The sequence below is a fragment of the Camelina sativa genome, chromosome 12 (genome assembly GCF_030686135.1).
Source record: "Camelina sativa cultivar CO46 ecotype springtype chromosome 12, ASM3068613v1".
Taxonomy (NCBI): Eukaryota; Viridiplantae; Streptophyta; class Magnoliopsida; order Brassicales; family Brassicaceae; genus Camelina; species Camelina sativa.
This window is the reverse complement of record NC_141891.1, coordinates 5,828,063-5,847,354: the sequence shown is the minus strand read 5'-3', so window position 1 is coordinate 5,847,354 and position 19,292 is coordinate 5,828,063. Positions and strand designations below refer to the sequence as shown.

The window sequence follows — 19,292 nt, the reverse complement described above, 5'->3', positions numbered from 1 at the left end:
TTATCAAACAACCTAGAGGGAACCAGTGATCTGTTCTCGAGAAATACTCGACTTGACCAAACAGACAACATCGGTGCTAACAGGTTTATGCTTGATGTAACATTATCTAAATCGGGTCGGACTAGGTACTGAAAGCATGAAGACTTTGGTTGCTACAAGGCTGGTCTGTAGGACTCTGGAAAAGAGGTTCACATGTAGAAACCGTAACGGAGATTGAGTGACGTGAGTGTGTTTTTAGAGACTCTTTAATTAAAGAAGAAGTTATTATCATATCTATTAAGAAGATTTGGACTTACCCTTTAATAGGAAAGTAGGTCATAAGAGGTCTCCTATATATTATATTATTGGACAAACATGTTGTTTGGCCGTAAAAAAAAAAGAATTTTCAGAACTAAGCGAATAAGCTTTTAGGGTTCTTAGGGATTTTGGTTAGATTAAGAATTGGTCAGTGACAAGTCATGTTGACTGTGTGTAAATCTGATTAAACATATCTTGTAAGATTGTTTAAGTGATTCTTAATAAGAGAAGAAGTTCTTTTCAATATTGGTTGCATCTTCGTTTTTACAATTGGTATCAGAGCGGTCAACCGACGAGAGCTCTATACTCGCTACAGGTTGAAATCTTAGGATAATGATGCAGTCGGGTAATGAGTTGATGATGCTTCAAAAGGCTGTGATCTTGGATGAACAAAGCTATGGTCATTGGAAGGTCCGCATGGTTCAGTTGATCCGTAATCTAGGTGAGGATGCTTGGATGGCTGTTGAAGAAGGCTGGGAGCCTCCATATGAGAAAACCGAAGCTGGTGATAATATCACTAAACCTAAGGCACGCTGGACAGTGGAAGAAAAGAACTTGTCTAAATACAATGCTAGGGCTCTTAATGCTATCTTTGGAGCTATTGATGATGATGAGTTTAAGCTTGTTCAAGGTTGTGAATCAGCTAAAGATGCTTGGGACATTCTGCAGAAGACTCATGAAGGAAACTCAAGTGTCAAAAGAACAAGATTAGACCAACTTGCATCTCAATTTGAAGTCTTAAGGATGGATCCAGAAGAGTCAATTTCACAGTTTAGTGCAAAATTGAGTGTTATTGCTAATGAAGCAAAGAATCTTGGTAAGATCTATAAGAATACCAAACTGGTTAAAAAATTAATTAGATGTCTACCTTCTAAGTATGCAGCTCATAAAGCAGTTATGAGGGTATCTGGCAACACAGACACCTTGAAGTTTGAAGATCTTGTTGGTATGCTAAAATAAGAGGAGATGGAAGTTGCTGAAGAACTGAGAATTCATGATAAAGGAATTGCATTCAAGGCAGATGACATGAGTGATCAGTTGCAAGAGATAAAAGATAACATGTCCTTGATGGCAAGAAACTTTGGAAAAGCTCTCAAGCGTGTTGAAAAAGGACATGGACGAGGGTTAGCTCGCTGGTATCAAAGTGCTACAGAGAGGTCTTGTTCTAGGCCAAATATATCTGAGAAAGAAAAAGCTGATCGGAGAAACGAGATTCAATGTCTTGAATGTGGTGGTTTTGGTCATTACAAACTTGAGTGTCCAATGGTTAAGCGCAAGGAGATGAAGTGCTTTGAATGTAGAGGGATTGGACATTTAAAATTTGAATGCCCAAACATGGTGAAAGGAAATAATAAGGCATATGTTAGCTTTAGTGATTCAGAATCATAGAGTGATGCAGATGAAGAAGAAGGACGAATGTTGAATCTTTTTGCATACAGTGCTAAAAGTGATGGTATAGCTGATGAAAGCTCAGATGATGATGATGAAGAGTCAATTTCAAAAGAGAGCTATTGTATTTTGTATGACAATTGGGTTCAGTTGTGTAATGAAAAGCTGTTACTTGTCAAGGAAAAACTAAAATTGGAAGCCAAGGTCAATATGCTAGAAGAAGAATGCAAGTCTGAAGTCTCAACTTGCAAGGAACTACTCCCTGCTGAAAAGGAGTTGCTTGAGAGAAAACTGAGAAATCTCAAGAACTCTATGGTTTGGAGAAGGAAAGATCAACAAGCCTTGAAAGGGAGCTGAATGAGAATCACAAGAAGATTAGGATGTTGAATAATGGTGGCAAGAAGCTTGATGAGATACTATCTATGGGAATTGTAGGATCTCAACATCAAGGTCTGGGTTATCACAAAGAGGAGACTGTTGAGCTGTTGTCTCGTGATAAATCAGTAAGTTTCGTTAAGAGCAATGTAAATCATGAAGTTGAGTCAAGTATTCTGGAAAAAGTGGTACAACAGAAGGTCTCTGTAGCACCAACCCAGAACACACGACATCAACATATATCTTCTCGTGAGGGAAAATGTTGGACTAAATCCAAGCGAGGACGAAGGGTTTATGAATGCTTTCATTGTGGTAAAAGTGGTCATGTGAGATCTTTCTGTTACAAGTTTAAGAACAAGATCAAGGAGCTTTGGATGGCAAGAAAGTGTTTTATTGATCCCTTTCATTTTTCTAGAGTCTGGGTGGCTAAAACGGATTTGTACAATAAAAATTTCGAGAATGATGAGACAAAGTATGATCAAGGTTGCAAAGAGTCTGAGGAAATCAACCTATGCTGCAATCTCTCAAAGATAATCACTGAAGAAGATGTTGGAGTTGAACCTGAGGTTCTACAGAAGCATGTTGCAGAACCACCTGTACAAGAAAACGTCACAACGAATCAATCAGATCCAGTAGTGCTGATTGGAATGATGAATTGTCAGGAGTCTTAGCTATATCTAAACAGTTTCAAAGTCATAAGAATCACTCTGCTGCAGTTGCGGTTGTTGAGCAAACCTCTCATTGTCAAGAAGTGTTGCAACATTGTTATGTTTCAAAGGTTGAACCTAAGGATAGTATAACAGCTCTTGAAGATTATTTTTGGTACAAGGCATGATAGGAAGCTTGTTGTGTCTCCCTGCTTATATGTCTTCATCCTTGTTTTTATATGAATGTGCACTCACGCTGGGGGAGTATGATGAGATGGTGATGTCATAGCTGAATGTGGCTGAGGCTTATGGTTTTGAAAGATTCTAGTACTATTCACATCTGGAGCTTGAGTTGTCACATTCAGATAAAAAGGGGGAGAATGAAAGCATGAAGACTTTGGTTGTTACAAGGCTGGTCTGTAGGACTCTGGAAAAGAGGTTCACACGTAGAAACCGTAACGGAGATTGAGTGACGTGAGTGTGTTTTTAGAAAAGAAGTTATTATCATATCTATTAAGAAGATTTGGACTTATCCTTTAATAGGAAAGTAGGTCATAGGAGGTATCCTATATATTGTATTATTGGACAAACATGTTGTTTGGCCGTAAAAAAAAAAAGAATTTTCAGAACTAAGCGAATAAGCTTTTAGGGTTCTTAGGGATTTTGGTTAGATTAAGAATTGGTCAGTGACAAGTCATGTTGACTGTGTGTAAATCTGATTAAACATATCTTGTAAGATTGTTTAAGTGATTCTTAATAAGAGAAGAAGTTCTTTTCAATATTGGCTGCATCTTCGTTTTTACAGGTACCAGTTCAGGGTTACGACATAGTTTAACCAAGGTAAACTATCTACCAGGCAGCTAAGATATGAGTGGAGAGCAGACCTGGGCCAGGGAGGTATCGTCGGGGAAAAGGAGAACGCCGGGTTTGTTGAATTCTCCATCAAGATCTTTCGTGGCTCCCGCATCAAAACAGAGCTCCCGTCCATCTGCAGCCAAGTAAAACACTTGGAGAGTGGATGTGAATCCGAGGAGCGGAGAGATGTTGTCGTTGATTGTGGGAAATGCCAGATCGAGGAGTAGAAATCAACATTACTGGGGCGGTCAAGGGTTTGTGGAGGCGGTTGCAAGATCAGAGAATCAAGCTCACCGAGAGGGATGGACGGAGGTGGAGAGAAGAGGGGAACGAACTGAAGCTTACGCACTGCCGGGGTCGAGATCTGAAATCTCAAAGGGCCTCCGGTGGAGAAAATAAGAAACAAAAGAGAGATGAGCGGAGAGAGGAAAGAACGAAGGTAACAGATCCAGAGCCCAGCGGCGCCGATCGGTCTTGATGCTGCCGGGGGAAGCATCCTTGGTGGTTGTGCCAGAGAGGATATCGGCTAGGGCGAACTAGCTAATTCTACGTATGATTCTGAGTCTTTATCTTTTCTTATTCTGCAGTTGTTGGAGGGATTGATTATTCAGTACAATGCTAATTTTGTGTTATGTGTTAGCGGTGGTCTGCAGTTGGCATAAGATGGTTTGGAGTGGATGGAACAGAGAATGCTTTAGTGATGGATTTGTAAGGGCCAAGTCTCGAAGATCTATTCGTGTATTGTGGGAGGAAGTTCTCACCAAAGACGGTTTTGAGATGTATGACATGAGTTTGAACTGGGGACATTAATTGTGTGATACTAGTACTAGCTATCAGTTCTCTTGACTACTAATACATTGATCATCTGATGTGCTTCTAGCTGACAAGAGTAGAATATGTACATTCCAAAGGATATTTACATATAGATATATTGTAGTTTTTCTTTCTTCTGATCTGATGAGCAAAAAGATTACGTGCCTTTTGGGCACTTTACTGAGATTTCTGCAGTGGTGAAGCTCTTCTAGACGAGGTTGATGATCTGAATGGAGCTTTTCCATGAACAGGCTTACTATTTCACACAAAGGCATGAAAGGTATGTTAACTAATTCCTTTCGAGATTTTCCCAAATAACAGACTTCACCTTTGTATAAAATCTTGCAACCGGACGTGTAATTTGGTTTCTTGTGATTCATTCTTATAAATTTTGTTTTAACTTGCTCTGTTCATACTAATGTGTAGATCTGAAGGGGCATAACCTGGTTTGTAGCTTGATCAACAACATTCTTTGCAGAAAAATCAAGATCCAAGATTGAGCAGAGGTGTCTTTAAAGGCTTAAGTCAAGAATAGCTTGCTTGTGACAGGGACTGGTTTAGGTCGCTGCTAGCGAGAAGTGTTGGTTGCTTATGTGGTTATTGCCAAATGCCAATAGTCCAACAGGTTTAAAGATGTTTGCTTCCTGAATGTTGCTCGGAGAATCAACTATTCTTTCTTTTTTGTTTCTTTGAATTATTTCAATCTATTGTATGGGATTATGTGTGTCTGACTTTTTTTATTCGATTTTGTGGAATGAAAAAAAAAAAAAAAAAATCTATTTGTGTGTGTCTGCCACACCTAGAAATTAACGATTTGGTAGAACTTGTGGATTTGATTTTTTTTTTTTTGGCTAGCTAAGATTTTGGAACCTTTTGCATAAAGGAAAACCAAATAACGTACCATTGTGGCAATATGAAATTACGATAACACTCTCCGGTTTGATATGGTAAGATTGGCGGACCCATAATGGTGCAGTGGTTAGGTGTACAGAATTGTTTTTTTTAAAGACGGCTCAAGCCCCCGCCCCCCCCCGGCCCCCGGGTCCATGTCAGTAAGTCACCGGCGTCAAACAAAAAAAAAAAAAAAATATACCTTGTGTATGTTGTCTCCTCGCTAATTTCTCAATTTAATAAAAACAACCCTAAAAGAAAAAAAAAAAACCCTTATCTCTCTATCTTCTGCGCATGATCCAGATTCGGTTTTGAATCCAAAAGCTTTGCCATGGAACGTATCATCGGCGGCAAGTATAAGCTCGGAAGAAAGATCGGCGGTGGTTCTTTCGGCGAGATTTTTCTTGGTGCGTTTGTGTTCTCTCTTCGTTTCCTTTTGTTTCTCGAGTTCTCTCCTTCCTCTTTGATTCGAAAAACAAATTAACGCGTCTTCTGATTGTTTTTGTTTTTTTCGCAGCTACGCACGTCGATACTTTCGAGATCGTTGCTGTTAAGATCGTAAGTTTCTCAGTTCGATAGCTTCGAGACGAATCCTTTTCTCGAGATTTGAATTTGAGATCTGCTCTGTTTTGAATTGAGATTCTCTGAATTGATATTTTCTGAATTTGTATTCGCTGAATTGATCAGTGAAGCAAGCTTTGAGCTACTTTCAGCTAACAACTGTCTCCTTAATTTTGTATTTGCAGGAGAACAGTAAAACAAAGCATCCTCAACTTCTCTATGAAGCTAAGCTTTACAGAATCCTTGAAGGAGGAAGTACGCTTCCTGTTTCCTATCTTTTTCTTATTCTGTAGTTGTTGTTTGGTTGCGTTTTCTGGACCAGTATAAGCTAATTTTTGAGGTTTGCAGGTGGGATCCCGCGCATAAAATGGTTTGGAGTGGATGGAACAGAGAATGCATTAGTGATGGATTTGTTAGGGCCAAGTCTCGAAGATCTCTTCGTGTATTGTGGGAGGAAGTTCTCACCAAAGACGGTTTTGTTGTTGGCTGATCAAATGGTATGGATTTTGATTTTTTGCTAAGGGTCAAGTCTTGTACGTACTACAAATCATTTCTGTTGACTAACTAATCCTTCTGTTTACAGCTAACGAGAATAGAATATGTCCACTCCAAAGGATATCTACATAGAGATATAAAACCCGATAACTTTCTAATGGGACTTGGCCGGAAAGCGAATCAGGTATACTTCTGAAGTTTCTTGTCTTCGTTGTAATGATATAAAAAAAGGGGATGGTATGATTGATAAGTTTCTGTTTTTTTTTTAGGTTTATCTAATTGACTTTGGACTTGCCAAAAGATATCGTGATGCCAACACCAACCGCCACATCCCTTACAGGTATTTGTGGCCATGTGTCATGATATTGGTTTTGGTTTCTATCTTTTGTTCCATCTGTTTTAAGTTTTACAGTGAGATCATACAACTTATTGCCTTTATTCGGCTATATTCAGGGAAAACAAGAACTTAACAGGAACTGCACGATATGCTAGTTGCAATACACATCTTGGAATTGGTAAGGGATGCTGCCATTTTTTCTCTTTAATGTAAAGTAAATCGCGTTTTCTCATTTATATGTTTGTTTCTCTTTCACAGAGCAAAGTCGACGGGATGACCTAGAATCGTTGGGATATGTGCTTCTGTATTTCCTAAGAGGAAGGTGTGTGTTGGCTTTTTGACTTGCAAGAAACTAGCTAACATTGTGTTTTTGCAGGGTATTGTTATTCCTTCTTTTCAGAGACTTACTTGATTGTTTCTTGTGTTCCTATTTTCATGAACCTCCTTTTTTAGTCTTCCATGGCAGGGTCTTAAGGCTGTTGATAAGAAGCAAAAGTATGATAAAATCTGTGAGAAGAAGATATCAACCCCTATTGAGGTCTGTTTCCCTGTGTGATGAGTTTTTGTTTTTGGTTACTCCTCGTTCTATTTAATAATCCATATCCTATCCGTTGCAGGTTTTATGCAAAGGTCACCCTGTGGAGTTTGCTTCATATTTTCATTACTGCCACACACTGACATTTGATCAGCGCCCTGATTATGGGTTCTTGAAGCGGCTCTTTCGTGACTTGTTTTCGCGAGAAGGTACTTTGGAAAAGAAATATCTTCATCCTCTTTTTAATTCCCTCAGCTGATGGGTTTCACTGCAATCAATTTTCCTACCTTACTCTGTTAAACGTTTTCTTTGCAGGATATGAATTCGACTATATATTTGACTGGACTATAATAAAGTATCAACAAGCACAGAAATCTAGAAATCAGTCTCAGGTATAGATTATCAGCTTTTCTATCTCGTGAAAAGAATGTTGCTTAATGATGAGTTTCCTGCTGTCACCTTTCGTGTTGTTTTCTAACAAATATATATATCATTTTGTACTGCAGGCAGTTCCTGGTTCTAGCAGCGCTCGTGCAATGGCAGTGGACACAACCAACCATCGGGGTAAGCTCCAGCTAATCGGTTGTTAGGTTTGTTGTTACAATCGTTTATTTTGAAATTTCTGTTTTCTTGATGCTCTGTTTTGGCAGGAGGACCAAATATTTCTTATGAAGCCGAGGCCTCTGAACGTGTCAGATCGACTAATGCCATTGGTCCAAGCCCCCAGATAAATAATAATACTGCTACAGGGAGGAATGTGGGTTTTGATCACCCCGTCCACAAGAATGTATGCATTTCCAAATAACTGTTTTGTTCTGCAACTCTTCGCTTGTGTCAGCATGTCTTACCTGCAATTGTGTTGCTCTCAGAACCCTTCATAAATCCCTAAAAAAAGCTTTAAACCGTTTTGGCTGTCAGTTAATTAGACTATGCAAACTTGATATTGATCTTTGAGATATGACTATTATCTTGCTGATAACCCATTGCAGATGAACATGCCATCCACTTCATTAGCTCCTGCCGGTACCTCAAAAAGAAATGTCGGACCTGAAACTTCAAATTCTGGGTATGGAAGTGGGAATAGAACAGGCGGCTGGACTTCCGCTTTCATGTCTCCAGAGAAATGATGCAAAGAAAAATGTAGCTTTATTCTGAAATGGTGAGTTGAGATTAAGCACTATGAATTTGAGTCACACCCTTATCGCACCTCTGCAACTACAGCAGAAATCAGAAGTTGGTGTCACTAACACCTTTGTATCTCCACCTTTGGCTGGAAGAAAAACAAATGCTTTGTATGTATATTCCCTGAACTTTGTGGACAAGAAGGCGTTCGCTGAAGCATTTGTGTTATACACACAAGGCATGAAGTGTATGTTTGCTTTTCATTCAAGATTTTCCCCAACCTTTTGTATAATTCTTGCACCGGATGTGTAATCTTGTTATGTGATCCATATATATCATTTTTTTTAGATACTCTGTGCTATGTGATTTAATGACTTTGTGCTGCAGCTTGATATATGTATACATTTGTTAATGGATAAAATCGTTCTTTGCAGAAAATTCCAGAGACAAGCTTGAGCTGAGATGTCTTCAAAGGCTTAGCAGTTGTGCACAGGTTTCTTTCACAGCCGCCCATGTTTGATTCTTGTTATTTTCATTATGTATAGATTTTGAGAGTCAACATGGGGTTTAAATATTGTTAATAACTCAGAGATAATGACTGAGCAATTATTAATCTGGAAAAGAACAAATGTGTGGGAGAAGCTCATGGAGCCAGTCAAAAGGTCGATGTGTCTGCGGTATGAGACAGCTCGATTTGTTGCCCTCTATCAGGAAATCATCATCACCCAAAGCATGATAGGTGTTTTGTTTTTTTTTTTTTTTTTTTTTTTTTTTTTTTTGTCATCAGGTGTTTTGTTATATACTGCTGTGATGAAACAATATCTTATGGCATAGGAGGAAGATCCAATTGTGTAACTAAAAGCAAGTTTGTTTTAAAATATTCCTAATGTTTTTATGTATCCTCAAAATTATATGTATTTTACTAAAATTCGAGCAGATACCAACTCTAACGGGAGATAGCACACTAGTACAATACAAAAGAGAGGGTCGCAAACCTAATACACCCCTTGTAAAAAAGTATAAAATAGTTTCGTTAGGTTCGATTAAATAACTTTACACTAGAATTGCGTGTCCATTCATAAACGTCATAAGTTGGACCATATGATATGTATGATGCAATGACTTCCTTTTTACATAACAACAATCTTTGGCCTCATTTACCTATTGTATTATGTATGATAGCATAGTGTATGTGCTTCTATGCATGACAAAATATACATATAATTTAAGTTTAGTGGCATATAAGTATCATTAAAAGAAAATTTCAGAGGAGTCAGATTCCCACATCAATTATGATAAATATCTGTGTTTATAATATGATTGGTGGATATAAATCTGTAACTGGTAAGGGAAAAAATGAACTAAATAATTAAAAGGAAAAGTGCTTTAAAAATGGGATTAGCTTTCATAATCACTTTCAAGTAAGCTACTACAAAGTAATTTTGCTTATATAAAACCTGGATTCAGTTTTCTTGCACTTGTTTTTTCTTCCTTTCAAATTGAGATGTTTATTAATGAATAAATTTGTATATATAGTTAAGTTTGTTATGAAAATTAAAATAACATAGTTAGTAGTTAGTTGACCAACTACTAATATGTATTTTTGTAATCATATACATGTTTTAGTAATGTTAGTCCAAAACCAAATAATACAACTATCTAGAGACAAAACCAAGGGGTAGTTCATTTTATTCTGAAAATGGGTGTGGTTGCTTCTGTAACCAGGTAAGCTGACATGTTCTACTTATTGAAAACAATTATTGTTCTCTTTTTAAAATAAAATCCTGCAATAATTCAACCAATTGATATATTATGAGAGTCAAAGCTTTGTTTATTTATAAAATCCATCTTATAATTTACTTACACAAACCATCTTCTTTTGCTCTAACTAACATGGAGTATAACTTTATTAGAATTCTCTAAACATAATCTCGAATTTTCGGGTCAATGACAAAAAATAAAAAAAGCTAAAGAAAAATTTGAATCTGACAAAGAATTGCAATTCTTGAAGAAAGATAAAGAAACTAAACTATACATCAAAGTGTTGGTATGTTGTGTTAGTTTGATGTCTTTTTTCTCTGTTAGCAAACCATTGAGCTGTTCTTCTAGCGATCGGTAGCCACAAACGCCGTCTTCTCTCCTCCGTATCATTCCCTCCGGTTTGTAAGGAAGACGCAGTGGCTGCGGTTGAACCGCTGCATTCTCCGTGAACCGCAATACTATGTCTAGGAACCGCAGTGATCTCAGACACTGATCTTCTTCCTGGTTCAATCATAACGCTTCTAGATTTCGAACTAGAGTCTCCCTTTTCCGACAATAACATAGTTTTCATCGAAGTGAGCTTGTTCTCCAACATTCTCTTCGCTTCCATCTCTTCCTTGATGCCCAAGATACCTAGCTGATCCTCTTCATCTCCTTTCCTCTTCACTCGATCCATGGACGAGAATCTCTCGCTAGAAATCGAATTAACCATCTCTGAGTTCAAAAACATCAAATCCGATGAACTCACGTTGCTCCAACGATTCTTAAACACAACATCAGAAACAACGATCCTATGATTGAACTTATGCATCAGCTTCTTATCATCTTTATCATTCACTTGTTGATCAAGTAACGTTTTCTCTTTATTACCTAACTTCAGAATCTTCTGAAAACTCCCTCCTATGCTAAATCTCGACGACCCACCAAGTTCTTCTCTTTGTCTTCTCTCTTCTTCTTCTTCTTCTCTCTCGATGTAAAGCTCCAAGCTCGAATCTTCTCTAATCTCAGACTGATTCAAGAACCTGAAACTGTTTCCGTAATTGAAAACAGAGGGATCTTCTTCCATTGAGACTTTATCTCTGCAGAGAGGACACGTCGCGTGCTGCTCAAGCCACTGATCGATACAACCGATGTGGAAAGCGTGTCTACATTTAGGCAACAATCTAAGAATCTCAACACTTTCGAACTTAGACAAACAAACAGAACACTCAAGCCCTTGTTTTGATCCTTTCAAAGCAGAGAACCTAAACAGAGGAAGAGACTCGATCGCTGTTTTGTCTAAACCGGAGAATCGATCCGATGAGGCCGTTGACCGGTTAAAGAATATTCCTTGACGAAGCCGACGATTGTGTCTTCTTCTGTCGTCGGAACCTGACCGTAGATCTATGTGGCAGCACTTAGCGTAAACGAGGAGGACGAAAGTGAGTGCGAACATGATGGCGAGAACTCCGGTGACGACTGCTAAACTCGGTTCGAAATTGGCGACGAGGTCTCCGTTTCTGAACGGAGGAGGAGGCTGAGCAGAGACATAGTGATAACTATGGAGGAGTGGAAGAAAGAAGAAGAAGATTTGATACATCGGAGGGAGATGAAAGAAGAAGATCTTTCGATACGTGAGAAACTTTTGTTTCTTGATTTTTTTTTGTGGGGTTTGAAATATTTATGAAAAATGGAGATTATGTGAGAGATAATGATTTATAATTTTCCTCTTTGGATATAAATAAATATAATTACGTCACTAACGTGACAACATTTTTGTATGCTATTTGCTTTTTTTATTTTTAGTTTATTATTGTCTTTTTAATTTAAAACAATTTTATCATTCGGTGGGCTGTTATTCTCATACCTCATTTTGATGATATTTTGGGGTATATTTTATTTGTATACTGATTGGGACGTATTTGTTCATTCATTAAATACAAATTTGAAACCTTGCATCACACATTTGGACTAGTATTTTTTTGGTCTACCAAATCTAAAGAGGTACAAAATAAAACCAAATCTCTTTTCAATTCGGTTCATTGTATTTTTGTTATACGATTTAGAAAGAAGAAAAAAATCTCTTCATCTTAGTTGTTGCAGAATCATTCAACCATGGTCCAAGAACAAGAAGCACTATATACATTGTTTCTTCAAAAAACTAATAGAAGTCATGCAACTCCCTTAGTATGGTTTCGTGATGGGAATTATTCTACTAACTAGTGACAACCAGTATAAATGTTTAATGAATTGTGATAGATTAAAATGGTAATGAAGTATGAATATAATTGCTGTATTCGCTCGGATGAACAAGAGAAAAGTCAACCATCAGCTGCACGAAATCGCCATGGGGGGAAAAAGAAAAGTCAAAGTTGCATTTTTCATGATTGAGTGATGGCTTTCATGCTTTACTATTTTAGTCTTTCAATTATTTTCACAAACCAATAATCTTAGATTTGATTAAATGAATAAACTAATTAGTATTTCGGGTTTATAATTTAACCGCAACATGATCACTTTATTAACTAAAAGTGACAAAATATTAATCTTCAAAAAGAATAAATCATAACGATAATGTTGTGGATATATATAATTTCCTTTAAACCAAAAAACAAAAAGGAAGAGGCTTACACAATGTTGAGATGAAGAAGAACAAAGAAAGAATACAACAACATAAGCAGAAAGCTCCAATAAAAATTTTGGCTTGAGAGTAAGCATAAATAAGTGTATATTCCAAAAAGATTACTCATTACAAACCCTTCCTTACGTAGTTACGTTTACAAGATTTCAGACATCTTTTTTCAGGTGTGAGCTGACGCGGCAGTCATTCCCACGGATGATTCAGGGCTAACATACTCCTCGCTTGCGTGCCGGACAAACTCCTCTGGCGACATGTGAAGGCCATGGCAAGCGCATACGATTTTGATCTGGTTTGCGTTGTACCTGTATGTGACCCCAGAGATTGTCCTGCCGTGTGGGCCTGAACCGGTGGTTGAAACCCACGGTAGGTTAGGACGTGCACCAGATCCTCCAAACTTCACATCCGCTGCCATCCCGGGTTTTATGGCTGAAAAGTCGAAAGAAAAAGCAGCATTGTTGTTGTTGTTGTTATCTCCTGTTGGCCGTTCTGATGCATCCTCAGATGAACCTTCTTCTGCTACAGGCTGTTTTCCTTCGCCTTTGGCAGTAGCTTTTTGGGAGACAAAAGAAAAAAAAAGTTATTATTTAAGCAGTAAGGATTTAGTGCCCTTTTTAAGGATAAGGTTTACTCACCCGAGCTTGATGGACCTCTTCCGGCGAATGGGGATTGAGAGAGTGCGACAATCCCGCCTGAACCATCCTTATCCAGCATAGGGAGCTGGACCGGTGAGTATCCAAACATAATTGGGATATTTCCAGCATTGGCATTAGGCTGCAATACACTTGTGGCTGCTGCGTGTTGTCCAGACTCTTTTGCCGGTAAAGAGTAAGGCATACTAGTGACGACATTTTGAGGATGAACCGTGAAAGGTACGGTGTAACTCATGCTGCGCATTGTAAACTCTTCGGTGCCAGATCCGCCATGGCTGCTTCTCCTTTGACCAATTAAGTTGTCCACAACGTTTGTCTCAGCAGGAGGACGTACCACTTCCTTTGCGTGGTTGGAAGAAGAACCGCCACCTACTTCAGATTCTGCTACATCTTCGTTTTCAGCTGTTGATCCTTCATCTGTCGCGGTTGAAACATGGGAAGCTTTTGTCTTCTTCTCATGCAAATCAACATGTGACGAGTCCTTCTCTTTCTTCTTTTCATCATTCATCGTCGGGAACCCAAACTTTCTTTTGTTTCCTGCTTCTTTCCTTGTCTCGTCATCCACCCACAAAGATTTCGTGGAAGCTTCAGCGTCAGTGGTAGGAGCTTTGGAGAGGTCATTGAAGAAATTCTGTTGAGGCTGTTGACCCGAATCGCTTCTCTGAGAACCAGAACTCGGTTCTGCTGGTCTTTGAGAAGTCGGATGGAGGAAGTTCTTGAAGTCATCAATCACTTTAGCACTTCGATCGCCTCCTTCTGCCCTGTGAGTCTCCGAGGAGCTTCCAGCATTATTAGTATTGTTGTTACCCTTAGCTTTTCCTGATGATCCTCCACAAGAAAGACCTAAGCTGAGCTCGAGCCCATTATCATCCTCCATTTTTTTTTTTTGTCAAACGTTAAAAGTAACTCTGAGAAGCTCAATGGATCTTTAGGATATCCTCAACAATCTTGATAATCATCTGAAGAAATAAACATCACAAGCACAATCATTAGCCAAAAGCTAACAAACGGGTTCTAAATACAAGAACTAAAGTTAGCAACTTTGAGAATCATAGATGGCTATGGAAGTAAATTTGTACTGATTTTATGGTGGTAATCACATCTACTCAACTAGCAAGTAGCAACACAGAGTAACAAACGGGCACATTCTCGCCAAATTCAGTCCTAACATATCTCAGAGTGTTCTATATACAAAAACTGAACTCAAAGTTAGAAACTTTCGAGAATCATACATGGATGTGGGAAGTAAACTCAATTCTGATTTTATAAAAAGAAACAAGTGATATTTTAGGTCTACTCAACTAGCAACACAGTAACAATAACTAACATATCTCAAAGCTACTCTGAGAAACATGGGGGACTCGTAAATGTACCTTAGAAACAAAACCATTGAAAGAAAACAGTCCCAGCAAGCAATTTCTCAGAACCTCCTTGTCACTTCCTTAACAGTAGTACGTTGTGGTGGTTCTGTGACAACAACAAAAAAAAAAAAGAACCATTTCTAAAACTTAGGATTCAAAATTATTTCCATTTTGAAGTCTAAACTAAAAATGGAAAGAAACCATTCATCAGTCATCACACTCCTATCTCAGCTAAAACAAAATAAAAACTAAAAAAACCCAGAAGAACCGGAGAGATAGTATATAAGATCTATGCAAGATCTGTCAGCTAAAACGAGATATAGAAGAAGCACCAATTTCAGAAACAAAAAAAAAAACCAAACCAAAACAAATTCAGAAATCTTAATCAAGAAAATCACTTAGAGATATCCCTAAACTCTATAGAAGATTGAAATCAATAGCCCTAGACGCGATTTTCAGATGAAGCAATAGTGCCAAATCAGCTCAAATTAAAGGTTTTTAATTTCCAATCACAATCAAGAGAGAGAGAAGAAGCAGCTAAGAAGATGATGATGATGATGATACCTGAACAACAATTAAAAATAAGGGAAAAGAGAGACGATCAGAGAAACCCTAGTCCTAGAGCTCCGCGGCGTGGCTCGTGGAGAGTTTGCAGCAGCAGCGATTTGGGGGCTTCTTCGGGTTCGGTTCAGGGGACTTGGAGTAGTTTAGTACGGACCATTTCCTTTTCCTTTCATAATTTGTTTTTTTTTTATATTACTATTATTATAATTTTGTTTCTATTTATTTTAGTCGCATGTGTATCTTGTGCCTATTTTAGCTACATTCACTATATAACCACCATATACTAATTACATAATTATATATACATATGTAGTTATCATTAATTTGTTTTATAAAGTTGTATGGATTTATTTATTTTTAAAATACATATGTGTGGATTACGTTTAAATATGTGTACTGTATTATTCAATTGCGGATTATGACCTTAAGAGAGAGAGCATGAATAATACGTATATGTCAACCAATGTATGAATGGAAAAAACAATGGGCCCAAAGTTCTTTAAAAGTCGAAACAAGTCCATAACTATTCCACATCTACCAAAATGATTTTTCATTGCTTTTACAAGTTTTTTTGTAAGGAATTAAAAAAAACACACATATTTATGCGTTTGTAAAGATGGAGTTTAATATAAACTTGGCCACTTATTATAAAATGAATATTTCTAGTTCCCTACTTTCTTCATAATAATAATTGGATAGAGATAATATATCATTATGTTCAAATATCAAAGTTCAGAAGTATAGTAATATATTATAATTGTCGAAGAGACATCAAAGTCGCTTTGGCCGAGTGGTTAAGGCGTGTGCCTGCTAAGTACATGGGGTTTCCCCGCGAGAGTTCGAATCTCGCAGGCGACGATTACAATTTTTATTTTTCCTTTGTTGCTGTTTGTTAAAATAGTTATTCTTGTGCTTATCTGTTTTTTTTTTTTTTTTTTGTCTAGTTGGAACTTATAAAGATTTAAGTAATAATACTGTTGATATAATCTTGTCTATTCTATAAAATTTTAATCTTTATGTACGAACATGGTATGATTACGTAAAATAAATAATAAAGGAAAAATAGAAAGAGGACAAAATGAACTTTTAGATAAGATGTTAAAGGGTTTTATTTCTTTCTCTTCTCAATGTTTAGAAAATCCATTTAAGAATTGAGCAGAATAGTCAGTACTCTACTTAAATAAAACCGTTTGTGAACTCTACTCTTACAATACTCCAACAAATATCTGTCAAACCCAAAAGTGATCTCTAAATCAACTGTTAATTTGTTAATTCAAAAAATAAGTTAACATGTTACAAAGTAATTATACCATGCCGTCTTTGATTACTTATCCAACCCATTTTATGTTTCTAGTTCTTGTCTCTTACCATTTCTGAAGTAATATGGAAAAAAAACTATAATAATAAATATGACAAAAACTAATTAAAAAACATGACAAGAGTATAATATTATCATATACAATGAAAATGAATTGAGAATGGAAGGAAATCACATTAATTGAGAATTTGTGCGCTACAAACATATGTATATATAAATTAGTTTCTTAAGATGCTTTCACTTTTCTAAAATGCAAATAGAAATAATTCATCTATTTTGCCTTTCAAAAACTAAACCAATATGCATTAAGTAATCCTTTACTTTTATGTACCCACTAAGTCAAATCTAGGTGTAATAATAAGTGTCACTGAAAAATTAATTTAATGTCTACAAATCTCTTTTTTAATAAAAGGGAAGTACACAACATAATTTTTGTAGACTTTATAATTTTAATAAATAGTTACAAATAGGTTATAGATAAATTATAGATTAAGCCATATATTAATATTAATGGTTACACCTAAATATTAGGGATATTCTAAATTGATAATTGATATATTAATGGTAACAAATAAAATCATGGATATTCCAAACTGTATTTTTGGAAGATTTTAGTCCTATATCACGTTATTTCCAAAGATCTTTAAAAACAATATTACAAATTTATTTTCCACAGATTTTATCGATAGACCACAACGTTAACCAAAGATAGATTACGAAATTGATAGATTGATTGGTTACAAGTTAAATAGTGGGTTACAAGATAAATTACGAAATAAAACTTAATCAGTGTTATAGCACGGGTAATTATCTAGAATCATTAACAATATAAAACTTACAAAATAGGTGTTTTTTTCGAGTCTTCATATTTAGCATATGATTTTATTGCATAATGTTTTATCCAAAAATCTTTTTAAAAATAATAACATAAATTATATTTTATATAAAAATACAATATAAATAAAATGAATTTCAATACATGCTCTAGCACGGATCTTAATTTAGTATATTACTATAATACTATTGCCGATGAATTTATATACTACTTCAAATATCACTAAGTGGTATTCTGGTATCATAAATTCCTCGAATCAAATCAAAATAATAGTTTTATTGTTGACCGTTTGACACAAAAATTAAATATTTTTATGATACAATATGTGGATGTACACTTACGCATACACTTAGTGTTAAACGAGCTATATATTAATTATGTAAATATGTTACTTGTTATAGACTTGTAGGCATGAAATATTCTATAAAATAGATATAGTTCTGGTTTTAATATTAAAGTAAATATTCTATATGCTTTAATATTAAAACCAGAACTATATCTATATGTATATTATTCGTTAAATTGTTGATATTGATCTGTTTTCTTAACCTAAAAAGAATTTCTCATTTCAAAGTTAGTATTATATGTTCATTATAGGTTCTCGGTAATTTGGTTAATCAACTGAATCAAAACGATTTATTTCATGAATTTGCTTGATTTTTCTGTTTTGAAAATAATCTTCACGTGTAAAGTGCAAATAATGTCTATGGAGTATATTAATTATTTGATTAATCAAGAATTTTCTGCAAGATATATTTGTACAGAATCTTTACACGATTATTTTGGTCTAATTGGTATTTATACATATCAAAATCTTTGTTTATTGGTCTAATTGAACCAAGTTAAATCAATAAATCATTTTGCAATATTTGCAATGTAATAATTATTACATTGGAAATTCAACTAAAGGATTATATATATATTTAAAATTTTACGGTTCACTCTTTAGTTGAATTTGAAAATAAATACTTACTGAAATTTCCAATTTGGATATGTTTGTGATTGTAACCATTTTATAGTGGTTAATTGGTCGAAAGATTCAATACTCTTAATTGATCTTGAGTAATATTCTAGATCTAGATTTAGGTATGAGATCCTAGGACCTTAAAAAATAACAATTAAATTGTATAAACAGCTATATATGTTTTATTGCTCTTCAGAAATCCAATATATAAAATTGTCGCAGCCTATCACATTGTACCACAAAGACTATTCTCCGTTTAGAGATCCCCGATGGTCTCCTCCCGCTACGGTTTTCAGAGAGATGGAAGGAAATATGTGGACGAATCTTGGAACGAGCTTAAACCCTCCTATAACACCCCCAACCCATCGCCCAAGATCAACATATTTGAAGACTGGCCAGGGGCTTTTATCGGACCAGATAAGGAGCAACTTCCGATGACTCTCTTTCTTCCATTATCCGAAGAACCCTCACGGTCCCCTATATACAAAATCATCGCAGCCTACCACATTGTACCACAAAGACTCCTCCTCACCGACTTGCTTTCCAAGGCAGTGCACTCCCGTCTCCCAACTCTAGTCCCAGGAACATCTGTTATCATCACAAACACTTCACCCTTTGAGCTTGACGGCATTTTACTGAAAACTCCAGAGATATTTGTGTCCAAATACATCGTCATCCATGAGATTGCGTCACCACTCGATTACACCCGCAACGGTGGTTTTGGCGGTGGCGAAACTATTTCTTGGTGATGTCCATCTTAAAAGATTCAGCACTTTTTCTTAATTTGTTTTGTTTGGTCTAATTGAATCAATAAATCATTTTGTAATATTTGCTATGTAATATAAGGATGAGTATTCCAATATTTTTTGTTTATTTCAATATTTTAGTTGTTAAAATATTGT

At 36.2% G+C, this 19,292-nt stretch overlaps 4 protein-coding genes and 1 non-coding gene across 14 annotated transcripts; 3 read left to right on the top strand and 2 right to left on the bottom strand.

The window, feature by feature from the left end:
- The first annotated feature begins 5,320 nt into the window (after window positions 1-5,320).
- On the top strand, window positions 5,321-9,253 carry LOC104733244 (casein kinase 1-like protein 3). 9 transcript variants are annotated; one of them, XR_015575541.1, is made up of 17 exons: window positions 5,321-5,674; window positions 5,785-5,825; window positions 6,014-6,083; window positions 6,177-6,325; window positions 6,412-6,507; window positions 6,593-6,663; window positions 6,777-6,838; window positions 6,919-6,982; window positions 7,114-7,198; window positions 7,278-7,404; window positions 7,511-7,587; window positions 7,702-7,759; window positions 7,846-7,982; window positions 8,185-8,354; window positions 8,473-8,564; window positions 8,752-8,810; window positions 8,907-9,253. XR_015575541.1 is itself a non-coding variant. In XM_087479850.1 (15 exons), exons 1-14 carry the CDS (start codon window positions 5,599-5,601, stop codon window positions 8,320-8,322), a joined length of 1,251 nt encoding a protein of 416 aa, XP_087335976.1. In that variant the 5' UTR covers window positions 5,321-5,598; the 3' UTR covers window positions 8,323-8,354; window positions 8,752-9,253. The 9 variants fall into 9 exon arrangements, 2 of the variants coding, with proteins under 2 accessions (XP_087335976.1, XP_087335975.1); XR_015575542.1 differs by lacking the exon at window positions 8,473-8,564; XR_015575540.1 differs by having other exon boundaries at window positions 8,752-9,253.
- A 941-nt stretch (window positions 9,254-10,194) lies between these two features.
- On the bottom strand, window positions 10,195-11,749 carry LOC104730446 (E3 ubiquitin-protein ligase ATL42). The gene has a single exon (XM_010449606.2). The coding sequence runs from the start codon at window positions 11,655-11,657 to the stop codon at window positions 10,347-10,349; it is 1,311 nt and encodes a 436-aa protein (XP_010447908.1). The 5' UTR covers window positions 11,658-11,749; the 3' UTR covers window positions 10,195-10,346.
- Window positions 11,750-12,623: 874 nt separating this feature from the next.
- On the bottom strand, window positions 12,624-15,576 carry LOC104733241 (AFP homolog 2). 2 transcript variants are annotated; one of them, XM_019234206.2, is made up of 4 exons: window positions 15,274-15,576; window positions 14,722-14,815; window positions 13,331-14,307; window positions 12,624-13,247 (listed from the first exon to the last, which is right to left on the bottom strand). In XM_019234206.2, the coding sequence occupies exons 3-4, from the start codon at window positions 14,223-14,225 to the stop codon at window positions 12,859-12,861; spliced, it is 1,284 nt and encodes a 427-aa protein (XP_019089751.2). In that variant the 5' UTR covers window positions 14,226-14,307; window positions 14,722-14,815; window positions 15,274-15,576; the 3' UTR covers window positions 12,624-12,858. The 2 variants fall into 2 exon arrangements, with proteins under 2 accessions (XP_019089751.2, XP_019089753.2); XM_019234208.2 differs by lacking the exon at window positions 14,722-14,815 and having other exon boundaries at window positions 15,274-15,507.
- Window positions 15,577-16,049: 473 nt separating this feature from the next.
- Window positions 16,050-16,131, top strand: TRNAS-GCU (transfer RNA serine (anticodon GCU)). Its single transcript has one exon. It is a non-coding gene; the product is annotated as a tRNA-Ser (tRNA).
- A 2,528-nt stretch (window positions 16,132-18,659) lies between these two features.
- On the top strand, window positions 18,660-19,139 carry LOC147930208 (uncharacterized). The gene has a single exon (XM_087476767.1). The coding sequence runs from the start codon at window positions 18,660-18,662 to the stop codon at window positions 19,137-19,139; it is 480 nt and encodes a 159-aa protein (XP_087332893.1).
- Window positions 19,140-19,292: the final 153 nt, after the last annotated feature.